Genomic DNA, 15,644 nt, shown 5'->3' with positions numbered 1-15,644 from the left:
AAAATCTATGGAGACAAAATTAGAATGGAAACAGGTAATTCTTTGCAGCAAGTTTATCTTATAATGGTCTCATATCCAAACTATATAAGGAACTGATTCAAATTTATAAGAGCAATTCCCCAATACATAGTCAAAAGACATAAACAGGCAGTTTTCAAAGGAAGAAATCTAAGCTATCTACAACCATATGAAGAAAGGGTTGAGATTGTAAAAGATGACAAAACAGAAAAATGATAATTGTTAGAAGGGTGGTGGGAATACACTTATGCAAGTGCACTGTTGATGAAGCTGTGAATTTCTAGTAATTTAGAAAGAATTTTGGAAGTATATCTAAAAAGTTAATAAAACATATATGCCTTATGATACAACTATATCACTACTCCACATATACCTTAAAGAGATAGGATCCTGGTTTAGTCACTTAACTGACTCAGTTTTCTCAGCTACAAAATGGAGACAATAATAAAATCTAACTACCAGGGTTGTTGTGAGGATCAAATGAATTAATATTTGTAAATTGTTTTGTATATAATAGGTACTTTATGTTTAATGTTGTCACTGTATAAATTGTTTTCCTAATTCCATTCATTGTTTCAATTCATAGAAAATTTCTGTTTCCTGTGAAACTATCCATTTCATTCCATTCATAGACTATAATTTTTTTTAGCTATTCTCTAATAAGAGTCATACACCCACATATACCCTTTAATTTCCAGGGTTTTTTTTACTAATATGAACAACTGCTATACAAATATTTTTGTACAGATGATTCATTTTCCTTTCTTTGATCTCTTTGGAGGTATAACTCTAGTAGTGGTATCATTGGGTCAAAGGTGCATAGGTCCAAAATGCTTTCCAGAATGGTTGGCTAAATTAACAGCTCTACCAACAGTTCTGTAATGTGCCTATTTTTTCCATAGCTCCATTCGCATTTGCCATTTTCCTGTGTCACCTGTCTGTAGGATTTGAAATGAAACCTCAGATTGGCTTTAGTGTGATCTATTAGTGATTTAAGGTATTTTTTATATGATTGTAATGAAAACTGCCAATCTATATCCTTTGACCACTTTCTTAATGGAGAGTGGTCTTCTAAATTTCAATCTGTTCCTTATTTTGGAGATGACCTTTTTTAGAAAAACTTGCTGAAAAGATTCCCTCCCCCCCCCCCAAGTTACCGGTTTCCCTTATAACTGCATTTGTTTGTTTCTTACATAATCATAAAATGTCCATTTTGCCTTTTGTGACTCTTTACTCTTTTTTGATCATCAGTTCTTCCTCTATTCAAAGATCTGAAGGGCAATTTCTTTCTTTGTCCTCTGTTTTACAATACTCATATATTTATTTATGTAACGCTTACGAGTTTGCAAAACATAGTATTTCATCTTAGGAGGTTGGTGCTATTACTAATATATTTATCTTACAGATGAGGAAACTGAGTCAAGATAGAGGTTTAACTGACTTGCCCAGGGTCACACAGCTAAGGCTTTTAAGTCTTCCTGACTCTAGATCCAGCGCGGCATCTACTGCGCCACCTAGCTGTTTCTAGTGTATGATTGTATGTGCCTTTATTTTATAACCTTCATTACTGCTGATTAGTTTACTGCTTAGGGTTTTCCAAGTAAATTATCACATGTTGTAAGAAGTGATCGTTTTCTCTTCGCTTTAATTTTTTTTCTAACACAGCGGTGATACTACCCTCACCTCCAGTCTCTGTGGTCCAGAGACATGGGGAATGGGGCGAGGGAGACACCAGTCAAGAATTCTAGATCTAGTACCTGGAGCTTAAGGCTTCCAGGCTGCAGCTCGAACTAATGCTCTCTTTTCTCCTGGGTCAGCAGCTGCCCCCTTGGACAATGCCCCTCCACAGTCCCACTTTGCCCCAGGAGCGAGCGGAGCAGTCACCCTAACCCCAAAACCCCGAATATGAAGCGCAATCTTCTCTCAAGCGGCAACTACTTCCCCAAGCCACACTCGAGTTTTTCCCAGGAAACAGCTCCTTGGAAACTACCGTTTCCTAGCAAAATCGGATCGGGAGACTAGGTTTCGGGTTCCTTCGACCGTTCCCTCCGCTAGGGTCTAGAAGCCGAAGACAACAAAGCGGAAGAAGGGGGTGGGAACATAGAGGAGGAAAAAGAAACCGATAATCGCGCGCCTTAGTCCCGGGGTTATTGCGCATGCGAAGTCGGTCCCCTACGGAAGCCGGTAAGGACGGGACTCCACGGAGGCCAGCAGATGCGGGCAAGATGGCGTCGACGGCTGCGAACGGGGCTAGCGGGAGCAGCGGGATGGAAGTGGACGCCGCAGGTAACGGGGTCTGCTTCTATAGATCCCCAACCCCACGGCTGTCTAGAAAAAATGTTCCATTCCTTGATGAGCCGACCCTTCCACTCCCGACCCATCGAGAAAATAAAACCGCTGCGCCCCCGTAATGTGGTGGGAGGGGGAGTTCGGGTAAAGGGGAGGCAGGCTTGACCCCCGCTCACTGTTTGTGTTTGCGTGTGTGTGCGCGCGCCCCTGTCGTTCCTCAGTACTCCCCAGCGTGATGGCCTCCGGCGTGACCGGCAGCGTATCTGTGGCCCTGCATCCCCTCGTCATCCTCAACATCTCGGACCACTGGATCCGCATGCGCTCGCAAGAAGGACGCCCCGTGCAGGGTGTGTGCGCCTGCGCGGCGGGGCCCCTTACTCTGGGGAGTGGGGGGGGCTCCCACACCTACCCGGGGGACTGCTCCCTGCCCTTCCCCCCCCCTTCCTTTTGACCTCCAGTCAATGCCTCAGGCATGCCCCAGAGGCCAGGCTCTTTCTATTCCCTGCTGGGTTGGTGGTCTGTGAGCCCTGACCTTCCTTTCAACACTGGGCTTCTCTTTCCTTATCTGTAAAATTAGGCTGACTACTAGTCAATAGCAAAAATCTTAAGCGCTTTATGAACCCCAAGTCTTCCTTAATAGTTGATAATGGCCATCTTACCCGTTTTTCTTCCTTCCTTAGTGATTGGGGCGTTGATCGGCAAACAGGAGGGACGGAATATTGAGGTTATGAATTCATTTGAGCTTCTGTCCCACACGGTGGAGGAGAAGATCATCATTGACAAAGAATATTACTACACCAAAGAAGAGCAGTGTGAGAGGGAAGGGGCTGCCAGGGAAGAACAGAGGAGTAGGAAGGGGGAGGGAAAGGGGTGAGAATTGGTATTAAGATAGAGACAAATACCTACCAAGGAAATATAGGTCAGTGTAAAAATGATTACTCTTATGTAGGAATTCAGGAGTGATTGGGATGCATTTGGGACCCGATGGGAAAGAGAATATATCAGGAGGACCCAGGTAAGGAAAGGCAGAGTGAGAAGATTCTTTATTCCACGCTTTCCCTTTGCCTTTCCCAGTTAAGCAGGTATTCAAGGAATTGGAGTTTCTAGGTTGGTATACCACAGGGGGTCCACCAGATCCTTCAGACATCCATGTCCACAAGCAGGTAAGAGCCCAAGAAAATTATACACATCATTTGGGCAGGGAAGGATCTAGGGCAGAAGCATCACAGTATAGTAGAGCCCTGGACAGGGAGTTACAAGACCTTTGGAGGTCTTTTGGCACCAGTGTTACACTCATTTGTAAGATCTTATTTGTAAAATGAGAGGGTTGGACTAAATACTAAATTCTAGCTGTTATGTCATTCTTTGCATGGGGTGAAGGAAGGGGAGGATAGGGAAGGATTTCTAAGCAATAGGGTAATGCAGTGGAAATAGGCCTGAAACAGAAACCTGGAGCCCAAGTTTATATATTGCCATTTAGCAAAAAGCTCTTAGCTTTTGGATCCCAACTCTGGGTCTTGTTTTCTCATCTATTAAAATTGACGGAATTAGAAAGATATAGTCGTGGTTTTTCCTTCCTTCTCCAGGTGTGTGAAATTATTGAGAGCCCTCTGTTCCTGAAGCTAAATCCCATGACCAAGCACACTGATGTGAGTGAACCAGACCTTGGGTTCTAGGGCCTGTTATTTGACAGTGTTACTCATTGTCAGTCCTTTTATCTAACCCATTGTCTCTCACAACAGCTTCCAGTCAGTGTTTTTGAGTCTGTCATTGACATCATCAATGGAGAGGTAATTACACTTATTCAGAACCTGTCTTTTTGCTATGGTTGGTCCCCTTTGCTTATGCTTTGCCTCTAGTTTCTGCTTATGACATTCTTCACCTCTTTGATAATCTATTCTCCAGGCAACAATGCTATTTGCTGAACTGACCTACACACTAGCCACAGAGGAGGCTGAACGGATTGGTGTGGACCATGTAGCTCGAATGACAGCTACGGGTAGTGGAGAGAACTCTACTGGTAAGTGGAGAGACATGGCAAGGGTTCTTTCCACTGTCTGGAACTGGAAATGTGGGAGACTTAAGCCTTCTAATCTTCTTACATTACAGTGGCCGAACATCTAATAGCCCAGCATAGTGCTATCAAGATGCTGCACAGCCGGGTCAAGCTCATTTTAGAATATGTCAAGGCTTCTGAAGCAGGTAGGACAAATAAATGCATTCCTTAACTTTAGAGGATTCTACCAGAAAGAGAAAGGGATAAAAATAGTACATTTCTGTCTCATACTTTTCATTCTCTTTCTTAGGAGAGGTTCCTTTTAATCATGAAATCCTGCGTGAAGCCTATGCTCTGTGTCATTGCCTCCCTGTGCTCAGCACAGATAAGTTCAAAACAGACTTCTATGATGTGAGTCTAACCTGTGGGGCTGGGAAATAAGATTTACTAATGATATATGTAGGGGAATGCCATTCAGCCTTTACTTGGGAGGGCAACTATAAGCTTATCTTACCTTTGAGTCACAGGTTTTTGCTGGATTTGAGAACAATGGTGGTTGGAAAGTAACCCAGGCTTTCTTTTTCCCCTCCCTTTCAGCAATGTAATGATGTTGGGCTCATGGCCTACCTTGGCACCATCACCAAAACATGCAACACAATGAACCAGTTTGTAAATAAGTTCAACGTCCTGTATGATCGCCAGGGCATCGGCAGACGAATGCGAGGACTTTTCTTCTAAAAGGGGGTAATCCTTTCCTTCACAATAAGTGATGGCAATGGGCACAGATCTGTCTGCTTCACAGAGAACAATTGCCTCCAGAGGCAGGAAAGTGGCCGATTACCCCCTTAGAGAAGCCCTCAAACCCACATAGCTTCCCTCCACCCAAATTGTTAATAAATGGGGAATAGTTCCCTCCCATGATTCTTGTCCTTTCTGTTAAAAGGAAGTAGTGTTTAGAGTACCTATATGTCCAGTCTACCTTCTTCTGGTGTATATATATTTTTCACCAGTAAGCCCTGAGGCCAGAGATACTACCATAAGAAGAGAGGAAACCCTGGAGAATTGACTATAACTGGTTTGGTTGTTCCTCCCCTCTCCCTAGAAATTCTAGGAGTTTTTTTTGCAAGAATTCCATAAACACTTTATTCAAAATGAGAATAAACATACATTATAGCAATTTTTAACTCTCCTCTGGCATAGGAAGAGGCCTTCTCTGTACTCAAGCATTAGGTATTAGAAAACCTGATTAGGGGCTCTGCTTAAGTTTTCTGCAAGGTTAGACAAATGTGATCCGAGTTCGGGCAGCATTAACCTGCCATACATTGAGTTCCTCATACTCATCCAGTGCAGCCTGGAACTGGGCAGGTGTAAAACCTCTTGACACACAGCGCTGTTCAGCCTCTGAAAAACGGATGCTTTGGTTACCTGATCCTACAGGGACCAGTTCCCTCACCGTGGCAAAGATCACATCTGCTGGTCGTTGGGTCCTAAGGAAATGGAGAAAGAAGGGTCAAAGGAATGTGGTGAGAATACTTATCCAGAAACACATAAATAAGTAACTATTAAGACTCCGCACACCCAATTATTCACCTTGTTGCTTGCCCTTTATCCCCAAGTAGTGAGTCCTTAGACATCTCCATTAGTCTTATGGCCTCATTCACATCCTCCTTTTCAACAGTGTCTACCATGCGCAGTCGGGCCTAGAGAAGGAAAGGAGGGAGAAACTTTTGTTGAATAGCTCACTACCTCATAAGATAGACCAGCTATTCCACCTACCTGTTGTTTTTTTTTTTTTAAGCTGTGTGTATATGTGGAAGAGCTGGGGATGCCCCCATCAAAACCCACTTCCCTTCATGGCGCCTCCCCCTTTCCCCCAAGGATTTGCAGTGTTTTGCCAGCACTGTCAGACCGAGACAAGTGCAATGCCCAGGGCAGAGTTCAGCAATTGCCCAAGTCTCCGCCTCTCAACACTGGCCAGTCTAGATGTCCTGTAAAGGAGAAGAGACTCCACCCAATCCCCTCACCACAGGTGGAGAGTTAGGCAAGAGTCATCATGAACTAGATCAGTTATCACCAAGAAAGGCTTGAGTTACAAAAGGGCCAACTTTAGCCTAGACAGAGCATTAAGGGGAGGAAAGGAATAATGGATTAGAAGTTTGGATCCTAGGAATTCCAGGGATATAGTGTCCCAGGGGCTCTGGAAGTGCTAGCTCAGCAGTAGGTCAGGTTATCACACTACCTGCACGAACAGCACTTTGGAGCCCCCCAAGACTGATAAGGCCCAGAATCTGGGAAGCAATGGTCTAGGGGGGGCTGTGGCTCTAGGAAAGGGGTTCTTGTAATAAAAATAAATAAGTTCATGGACTTCCAAGTATTTAAGAACACTACTTTGAGAGAGAATACATGTATTTTACTAGTTAGTCTGTCGATAGGTAATGTTAATGTTAAGAACCACTACCCTGGAAGACAACAGGGAAGAGGAAAAAGGGCAGCTCAAATTGGCCAGGATAAGCATCAGGTTCCCCCACAGAGCTGCCATGCTTGTGCTCATCCCACTAGGACAGTAGCCCTGGAAGGGCATGGAGTAGTAAAAGGAAAAAGACAAAGAAAGAATAAGGCCTGACACAGAAAAGGAACAGCTTACAGGAATGAAGGATTCAAACAAGGGACATAGGCCACATACCAAAGCAGTAGAAAGCCGAAGAATAGCTAGCAAAGTCCGAGCGGAGGTGTAGGTGGCATCCTTACTGGCCCAGGCTTCACGCCTCATCTCCACGTAGGCAGCTGTGATATAGTCAGCCAAAGACTCAGGCACTGCAGGCTGTTTCTCTCGGCACATGGCAATGTAACGCCTGTGAAAGATTTAGCATATTAGTACAGATATGGGAAAGAACAAAATATTACAGTATGGCATCAATTTATTAGCCATACATACTTAGTCTTGAGTATACCTCAAAACTCACTTAAGCAATTATTTTTAAAACTCCAAAACATACACATTTAGATGATAAAATTCATAAAAAATTTTATTGAAACCACTTTATGTAAGAGGTCTGCTTGGTGTACAAAAAGGAGGCCAGGTCCTTACTGACCCATCAGTAAGTGGAGATATAATGTGAGTGAAATATACAGTGTAATGGTACAGTATAATTTATACACAGGTCAAGCCTAGGAGAAGATATATCTAGAATTTCTCTGGAAACTTGGATATAGGAGAAGTAAACAATTATTTTTCCAATTAATTTTCCCCCAAGATCTGCTTTAAATTTTTCAGCAACTTTTACAGATGCATAAAGTATTAACAAATTCATTTAAGACAATCCTATTGAGGTATTAGAAGTATTGGTTATCTTCATTTATTAGATGGAGAAACGGGTTCAGATTAAATAGACTAACTCATAATCATGACTATTTCAGAGGTGGAACCAAGTCTTTTGATTCTAGTGTTCTTTCCACTATGTCTCTCTTCCAAGCTTTCTACAGATATATAAATATTTGTTATGGTCACATCTAACTCTTCATGACCCCATTTAGGATTTTCTTGGAAAAGATACTGAAAGTTTTGCTCCTTTTCCAGTTCATGAAAAAAAACTGCTGGAAACAGGTTTAATTGACTTGCCCAAGGTCATGCAACTACTAAGTGTCTGAAACCAGATTTGAATTCAGGAAGACTTCCTAACTCTAGGCCTAGCACTCTTGTACCTACCATCACCTAGCTGCCTATACCCCACACCTACAAACTGGAAAATTAAGATATACTAGAATATCCCCAGATACTTCCATGGAAAAGCCTTCATACCTCATAAGTTTCATGTCCAGTGGTTCAAACTGTGCAGGGGGCTGCCGACTATGTTGGTGCACATAGGTGATATGCTGGGCCAACCTTGGAGGAAAGAAGGTGTCAGTAACATCCCTCAAAACAATTATTTCCCACAAAAATGGAATCAAGGCTGATTCTTCTGAAGGAAAAATATCTCTGGAATACCTCAATCTTATCTCTAGATAGGCCTGGAAAGATACACTGCATGCAGTGAATAGTTAGGAGTGATAGTGATAGCTAGGAGCTTCTTGAAGGCAAGATATAAAAATGGGTGAAAGATCAGATGTCACTCCAAAGGAGAGCAGGAGAGCTAAAGATGAAGAGTGTTTCTGGTAGCCTTACCGCAGGTCACTGTCACGGTCAGGGCGATCCTGAATGAGCCAGAGCAGGTCAAATCGGGACAGGAGAGCAGCAGGAAGCTGTACGTTCTGTTCCAGGCTCCGACGAGGATTGTATCGTCCATAAGCAGGGTTTGCAGCAGCCAGGATGGAACATCGAGCATTAAGTGTGGTAAGGATGCCTGCTTTTGCTATGGAAATAGTTTGCTGCTCCATCACTTCATGGATTGCTGTGCGGTCAGCTTCTGCCATCTTGTCAAATTCATCAATACAGCACACACCCTGGTCAGCTAATACTAGGGCACCTCCCTCCAAGGTCAGTTCCCCACTCACTGCATCCCGAAGCACTGCTGCAGTCAATCCCACACCTGATGACCCTCGACCTGTTGTATACTGGCCTAGGTGTCAGGGGCAAAGAGACAAATAGATTACAACAGAAAGCTATAAATGGCTTAATCACTCTATCTTTTAGCATTTGCATTTAAAGATACTCACTTCGGGGGGCCAGACGATCAATGTAAGAAAGAAGCTGAGACTTGGCCACACCAGGATCCCCCATCAAGCAGATATTAATATTTCCTGTTTGTGGACAGAAAGGAGATAGAGAAGATGCCAAAATGGCCATTTCCCTAATAGAACTTAACCAATGAACTATTTTTGTCATAAGTAAAAGGTCCCCCAAGGTCTCCCTGTGTTCTTCAGGTTAGGCTGCCTCTCTAGCCCCCTCAAAGTGGGTTTTGTCTTATCTTTTTAACATGGCTATTTCCCAGCATCACATCCTTCAATAGAACCCTCTATTCGAAAAAAGTAGATTAAAAAAACCAAAAACTTATGTCAAGTTCCATAGCATAGTTGATCTGTCTCTGATCTACTTAACTCTTAGGCCCTTTCCTCATTTCATCTCACCTCTGATCTTCATGCCCCGAGGGGACTGATCCACTCCACCAACCAATAGGAGAAGAAGCGCTTTCTTTACATCTTCATGGCCATAAATCTCAGGAGCAATTGAGGCTGCCAGCTTTTCATAGAAATCCTCCTCTAAAGAAGGAGAAAGAGATGTCAATAATGGCTTCCTAAGATAAGAATTGGGGAAAGTGTTTCAGATTCCTTGACTCCCATTCTCATTAGTTTTTTTCACCTGCAATTTGTCTCAGCTCTTCTTTGCTCAGCTCCCCAATACCAGCTTCATCATCTTCACTCTTATTCATCTTCACAATCCGATGGGCTTCCAAATAGGTTTCTGACAGCAAGCCCTAACACAGAAAACAAGAACATGGAACACATTGTCTCTTTGTAATTTGGATGGGGAAAGGGATATCAGGAATAGTTTTATTTTTCCTGTCATCTCACCTGTACCACCTGTCGGAATCCAGTACGTAGCATTGGCAGGAAAATACCAGTAATACTGACATGATCACCTGGCTGGGCCAAGCGTGTGTTCTCTCCTTCTACCAACACTGTGATACTACGTGGGATGTTCCCCACAGGCACCTGGTCACTCTGAAGAAAGAGAAAAGATATACAAGCTAAAGGAAAATCCAAGATACTTTTCTCTCATTTCTCCATTTAAATCCCTTAAACCTAACTCGAGCAAACTCAACTAGATAGTTCTCCCTTCAGATGTGAGAAAGCTCTGATTTGTTTCATAATGTACTTTCCCCTTCTGGCTGTCCTAAAAAAAAAAAAAGATTCCTTTTATTCCTTCCCCTCTATAGAATATAAGAACAATTAAGATGCCTTGTCCTGAACACATCAGCAAAACTCACATGTTCTTGCATTTTCAATTCTTGGAACTTGATGAATTTGGAGCCACGAGTTTGTAAGTAGAGTCGTCCTCCTGAGCGGTTGGTCTGACACTCCTGGCTTGGGCACATAATTAGTGGCATGAAAGTAGGAGACCGAATCTGGAATAGGGGAATGGGAACGAACATAAACAAGGTTAGAAGAGAAAACAAACCATACCTTTAAGTCACCTAAGCATACTTTTAAAATCTACTAGGAAAGTAACAACTATACTGAGGTCTTTAGGGGTTAATGAAAAACAGACACACAAAAATAACAGATTAAAAGAAACAAAAGGTGAACAGTTAATGCGAATGAGAGAACTGCTACCTGACAACCATACAAAATCTAAAGAAGGCATGGTAGGCAGGATTGCAGATAAACCAGCAGATGGTCATGCTCTATATGCCACAATGATGACCAAATATGAACTGGCCAAAAAAAAAAAAACCAAAAACAGAGGTATAAGCATTGTTTATTTTACTGTCTCTTATGTGCACCTCTTCCCTGACACATACCGGCTGGTAGGTCTCGGCTCCACACTGGTCACAGGTATATGTAGCCACTACCATTCTAGGTTTGACCTCAGAGACACGGGTCACAATCCCACGCACAGTAACCAACTTTCCAACTGAATCAGCCCGTACTTCTCGAATCACTCGTGGTTTGCTACTGCTAGGGCTCCGAAAGTATAGTTCACTGAGGAGGAGGAGGTAGGAGGGTCAGCATTAGGACCTCAGAGGAAGGATTCTCCCATTCCTTTCCCACAGAGACCACTCACAATCTGCACATGAGCTCAGAGGGATACTGATTCTGAGGACTACGAGTGGCTCCAGGGTCTTGGCTTCGCTGCTCCATCATCAGCCGGTGTTCTATATACACATCCAAGACATCTTTGTTTACTACCTGAAGGAGGTAGATAAAAAGTCAAAATGTGAAATTCTTATGTAATCTTAGAAGGCATCAGTAAAAGCTCTCTTCTGCCCAACACCATCCCTTGCCTCCTTCTCTTTGTACTGTGGTAGCAGCTCCTGCACAGCCTCAGTAAAGAGCTGAGTATAACGCTTCGTGTTCTCAGAAATGGAGTCCACTAGCTCAGGATCCTCCTCTGCAATGTCATCCAGATCCACATAAAGAGCAACTTGCTCCCTGTGAGCCAAACGTACCTGCAGGTGCAGGAAACAGATACCAATTACTAGTTAGTCATCTTCCAGAAACCTTAATCAGTTTAGAGAACCTAGCACAAGACAAGAACTAGTCAAGTAAAACTAGGCAATTACCAAATGAAAGGCCAAACTAATAGTCCAATTACTTCTTACAAAGAATCCCCTTTTATAACATCTCAAAGAAAGTTTCACTTAGAAAATGAAGTCTACCTGCCTCCCACACAAGGAGTTCCACTTTTGGCTAGCTTCTTTTTTAAAAAGATTATACCAAGCTTAAATTTGATCTCTTAGCAACTCATATCCATTGCTACTAATTCTATCTTCTAATGCTAAAAACAAGCTTAGTCCTTTCCCCACATGATGTACTGAAGTACTTCAGATACTTAACAATTGCTTTTTTAGGATCATAAGTTTAAAGCTGAAAGTAATCTTAATGGTTACTTTACCTTATTTAATCCAATCCTTTCTTTTACAGAGGAGGAAACCGAGGGTCAGAAAGTTGGGCACTTGCCCATGGTCACATATTAGCAAAATATTAGTGGCAGACTATGAATACAGGTTTTCTTGACTTTAGTACTCTATATTCACCACACCATTCTGCCTCACTTATGTGCTCCCTTAAAGCATTTTCCCATAGACTAACTACCCCAAATTCCTTTAACAAAACGTCTATGGCATGATCTTTGCATCATCCTCATCACCTTTCTCTAGATGTTCTTTACTTTGTCAATGACTTTCTAAACCAAATGTAATAATTTAGATATGGCCTGAGTAGGACAGTGATCAGTGAAATTACCAATTTCTTCTGGATAATTATACTTCTCTTAATGGCTCTACTAAGCTTTTCATTGTTCATTATTTACCATTCTAAAAATAGAAAATATGGTGCCATAAGATTCTATCTGTAGTGGAATGGCAATTGTTAACCATGTAAGCACATTTTCTAAATAATGCTTTCTAGTTTTGATTTATAGTCATTGGCAACTAACCTTATAAGCTCCCTTCCTAAATTATATATATATATTTCAGTTTTTACTTAAATAATTGTCACAACTTTTCTTCTCTACAAACCCCAGGCTCTACACATATTTAGAAAGAGGAGAATTGGGGACAAGAGATTAAGTGATGTCATATTGCGTTAATGACTCATAACAACCTTTCAGGTCACTAAAACCTACATTTTAAAAAATATGAACTGTCTACTCACAATAAAAAAAGTATACTTTCCATCTTAGAATCAACACTAAGTATTGGTTTCCAGGCAGAAGAATGGTAAAGGCTAGGCAACTGGGGTTAAGTGACTTGCTCAGGGTTACACAGCTAGAAGTGTCCAAGGCCACACTTGAAGCCACAACCTCCCATCTCCAGACCTGGGTCTCTTATCCACTGCTCCCATACTGACTATTTAACAGATGCTTGATGACTGACTCAAAAAGTGTGTGTGTTTTTAATACTAAAGCATTTTGCTAGATTGGCGAGTCAAGTTTTTTTTTTAATTAATTAACTAATTAATTTATTTTTATTAGAAACTCTTAACTTCTGTCTTGGAATCAATACTGTGTATTGGTTCCAAGGCAGAAGAGTGGTAAGGGCTAGGCAATAGGGGTTAAGTGACTTGCCCAGGGTCACACAATTGGGAAGTGTCTGATTCCACATTTGAACCTAGGACCTCCCATTTCTAGGCCTGGCTCTCAAACCACTGACCTACCCAGCTGCCCCCGGCCAGTCAAGATAAAAAAAAAATCTTAATATTATTAAAACATGGTAGCTATTACTCTTCTATGCCAGCTGAAAAATTTTGTGAGCTCTGTATGTCTTGGTCCAAGTCACTAATAAAAGTACTGAATAGCCAAGGAGATTCCTGGGGCACTTCACTAGAGATGATCTCCCAAGATCATCTCATGAAGACTATTTGTTTAGGTGATACAACCAGTTACAAATCTACCTAAACACACTAGCCTAAGTATCATTTTGTTCACAGGATGAGTTGAAACACTGCTGAAATCTAGGTCAATTATGTTTACAGAACCTCTCTGATCTAATCTAACAACCATGTCCATAAAAGAAATTGGTCTGCTATGACCTATTCTTGACAAATCCATGGAGACCTTTATAAACACCAATTCCCTTTTTGTACAACCTTTAAATCTTAGTGGCCCAGGAAATTCCTAGAGCACTGGATACTTTAAACCTTCATAGTATATGAAGGTTAACTTCGAATTTTCACTATTCTAACTTAATAGCACTTGGGTTTTAAAAGAATAACTACCACAAAAAAATCTATGTGCCACAGGTCATATACTTTTCAGATCTTAAAAGTGTAGTTTTAAAAAGCATCCCTCATTTTCAGAGCATGGGAACACTCCTACTCATGTGATTTATCCTCCGGGTTCTCTATCTTTCATAATCAGTTCATCATTACCTAAATTCTGTAGAACTACCCTGACATGGCCCCACAGTACAGTCAAAACCTTTGTAGTCAGGTTACTACTGGGAAAATATTTAGAATGAACCACCTCTCAAGTTTCATCCTTGGTCTGTGTACTTGTCCTGGTTTTTCCTTTAACCATCCAACCTTGAACTCACCAGTTGGTCCCCATACTTGAATTGTTTCTTGCCAAACTCATCATCCTGGTAAAACTCCTGTAGAAATCTCTTAGCTTTCTCTGTTAGCAAAGAGACAGAAAATTACTTTTTCCTTCTTAGTCCCTTCTTATGGAACCCCATAATACCAGTCTTGATCCACTTAGCAGCAAAACAAACTGACTGGAAATCATCATTTCTCAGATCTAATTGATAAGGAATGAAAGAAGGGTTGTCAGGTAGTGTCCCCTTTCTTCTTCTTTGTGTGTAGGGGACCAAAAATATTTCAAGTTGGGTCACTATTATTTATTTCAAGGGTACAAATGAAACTCATCTACCCTAACCAGATTCCCCAAGATTCCCACAAGTCTTCCAGCTTTTCATTCCTCCAAAATAATTTTTATTCCTCTTCCTCTATTCCTCAAACGGCTCCTTACAATGCCAAATGGTTGGCTCACTACTCCAGCCTTACCTTTTCCCCTCAGACCCCTACTGGTTCCAATAGTTTCCATTCTTTGTAAACAAAGAAGCACATGGCGCTAACCGGGACCACACCCCCCTCTACTGATCTACAGAAGCCTAGATCACTCCGCCCAGGGGTGTGCCCGGAACTCAGGTTAGACTGACTCTATCCCATATCCTCAACAATTTCTTCTCCATAACTTCTTCAAGAAGTGTCCCCAACTTGGTACCCTCCCTCAGCTCCTTTGGCTCTAAGCACTGGTCGCCCCGCGGAAGGAGACTGTTTACATGCTCTAGCTTTCGAACAGAAACACTGCCCTTCCGCCTGCATACGTCACTTCCGTCTAGGCTGCCAGGTCCTTAAAAATACTAGAAGCTCAGCGTGTCCCAGGTTCTGCTCTCTGGGAAGGACTCTGATATGGGATCGGATGGTGAATGGGCAGCTGCTCCAGGAACAGTCTCACCCTCGAGCTCTAGGCCTAGAGGACGGAGATATCATCTGCTCCTGGCCTCTCCACCTCCCCTCAGTCCATACTCCCTTCTCTAGCACCCTATGCCCCACTACCACTTCCCGTCCTTCCGCTCCCATTCCGGAAAGCTTAGCTTCCTCCCTTCTCTTTTGAGTTTCACCTGTCCCCCACCCCACCCCCGTACCTCCAGAATCCCTCTCCAGTCCTACAGTCCCCACTGCTTCTGTTCCCTCACTCCAATCCCTGTCATCCCTTCTCACTCCGCCCAGTGTATTTTATTCTCCTGAATCCCCTTCCCCGACTCTGAGCCCAGCCCCCAGCCTGGTCTTCACAGCCTCTAGCACCCTAGGCTCCTGCCAGGAGTTCTTGCCTCGCTCCCCTTGGTCCCATCACCTTTTTCGGCCGCGTAGTCCTTAGGAGCCATCGCTGCCGGACGAAAGGGTAAGGGGTGGCAGTGTCCTGTGCACGGCTCGCGGGCTGCGGCAGAAAGCGGTTGGTGGTACCTGGAAAATGGAAAAAGGGAGAAGACCCGGCGCGTAACTCGGAGGAGCAACCGAAATTGGCGCGAAACGTCTCTTCCCACGTGACCGACGCTTCCCGCCAGAGCCAATAGAGAAAGGGATGTTTGCCGCCGCCGCCGAAGTTCCCGCCCAAGCGGGCGCGGCTCTGCCTAAGACCCCGCCCCAAGTCGGAACTGAAGGCGTCACCCTCTCCCTCTTC

The 15,644-nt window shown here is 43.0% G+C and overlaps 2 protein-coding genes and 2 non-coding genes across 5 annotated transcripts; 1 reads left to right on the top strand and 3 right to left on the bottom strand.

Annotated features, from left to right (window-relative positions):
* Positions 1-1,549: 1,549 nt before the first annotated feature.
* On the top strand, positions 1,550-5,480 carry COPS6 (COP9 signalosome subunit 6). Its single transcript, XM_001372118.4, has 10 exons — positions 1,550-2,304; positions 2,529-2,654; positions 2,988-3,119; positions 3,382-3,470; positions 3,894-3,956; positions 4,050-4,097; positions 4,213-4,327; positions 4,417-4,509; positions 4,614-4,714; positions 4,901-5,480. Exons 1-10 carry the CDS (start codon positions 2,175-2,177, stop codon positions 5,039-5,041), a joined length of 1,038 nt encoding a protein of 345 aa, XP_001372155.1. The 5' UTR covers positions 1,550-2,174; the 3' UTR covers positions 5,042-5,480.
* MCM7 (minichromosome maintenance complex component 7) lies at positions 5,418-15,504 on the bottom strand. 2 transcript variants are annotated; one of them, XM_001367152.4, is made up of 15 exons: positions 15,318-15,504; positions 13,996-14,075; positions 11,245-11,409; positions 11,025-11,149; positions 10,762-10,942; positions 10,228-10,365; positions 9,812-9,961; positions 9,600-9,714; positions 9,368-9,499; positions 8,957-9,040; positions 8,466-8,859; positions 8,103-8,186; positions 6,987-7,155; positions 5,894-6,003; positions 5,418-5,790 (listed from the first exon to the last, which is right to left on the bottom strand). In XM_001367152.4, the coding sequence occupies exons 1-15, from the start codon at positions 15,346-15,348 to the stop codon at positions 5,580-5,582; spliced, it is 2,169 nt and encodes a 722-aa protein (XP_001367189.1). In that variant the 5' UTR covers positions 15,349-15,504; the 3' UTR covers positions 5,418-5,579. The 2 variants fall into 2 exon arrangements, with proteins under 2 accessions (XP_001367189.1, XP_007483389.1); XM_007483327.3 differs by lacking the exon at positions 15,318-15,504 and adding an exon at positions 14,465-14,768.
* On the bottom strand, positions 6,197-6,279 carry MIR25 (microRNA mir-25). Its single transcript, NR_032245.1, has one exon. It is a non-coding gene; the product is annotated as a microRNA mir-25 (primary transcript).
* On the bottom strand, positions 6,488-6,576 carry MIR93 (microRNA mir-93). The gene has a single exon (NR_032244.1). It is a non-coding gene; the product is annotated as a microRNA mir-93 (primary transcript).
* Positions 15,505-15,644: the final 140 nt, after the last annotated feature.

This window comes from Monodelphis domestica, chromosome 2 (assembly GCF_027887165.1).
Source record: "Monodelphis domestica isolate mMonDom1 chromosome 2, mMonDom1.pri, whole genome shotgun sequence".
NCBI lineage: Eukaryota > Metazoa > Chordata > Mammalia > Didelphimorphia > Didelphidae > Monodelphis > Monodelphis domestica.
This window is presented reverse-complemented; position numbering and strand designations above follow the sequence as displayed.

Bases quoted from the DNA above. Each gene is read 5' to 3' on its own strand.
- COPS6 (XM_001372118.4), top strand. From the start codon at position 2,175: ATGCGAAGTCGGTCCCCTACGGAAGCCGGTAAGGACGGGACTCCACGG. The intron at 3,471-3,893 runs GTAAGAGCCCAA...TTCCTTCTCCAG, and splicing joins ACATCCATGTCCACAAGCAG to GTGTGTGAAATTATTGAGAG. The intron at 4,510-4,613 runs GTAGGACAAATA...TCTCTTTCTTAG, and splicing joins TGTCAAGGCTTCTGAAGCAG to GAGAGGTTCCTTTTAATCAT.
- MCM7 (XM_007483327.3), bottom strand. From the start codon at position 14,504: ATGGAAACTATTGGAACCAGTAGGGGTCTGAGGGGAAAAG. The intron at 11,410-13,995 runs GTGAGTTCAAGG...CTGCACCTGCAG, and splicing joins TCAAGTATGGGGACCAACTG to GTACGTTTGGCTCACAGGGA. The intron at 7,156-8,102 runs GTATGAAGGCTT...AATCTTTCACAG, and splicing joins CTGGACATGAAACTTATGAG to GCGTTACATTGCCATGTGCC.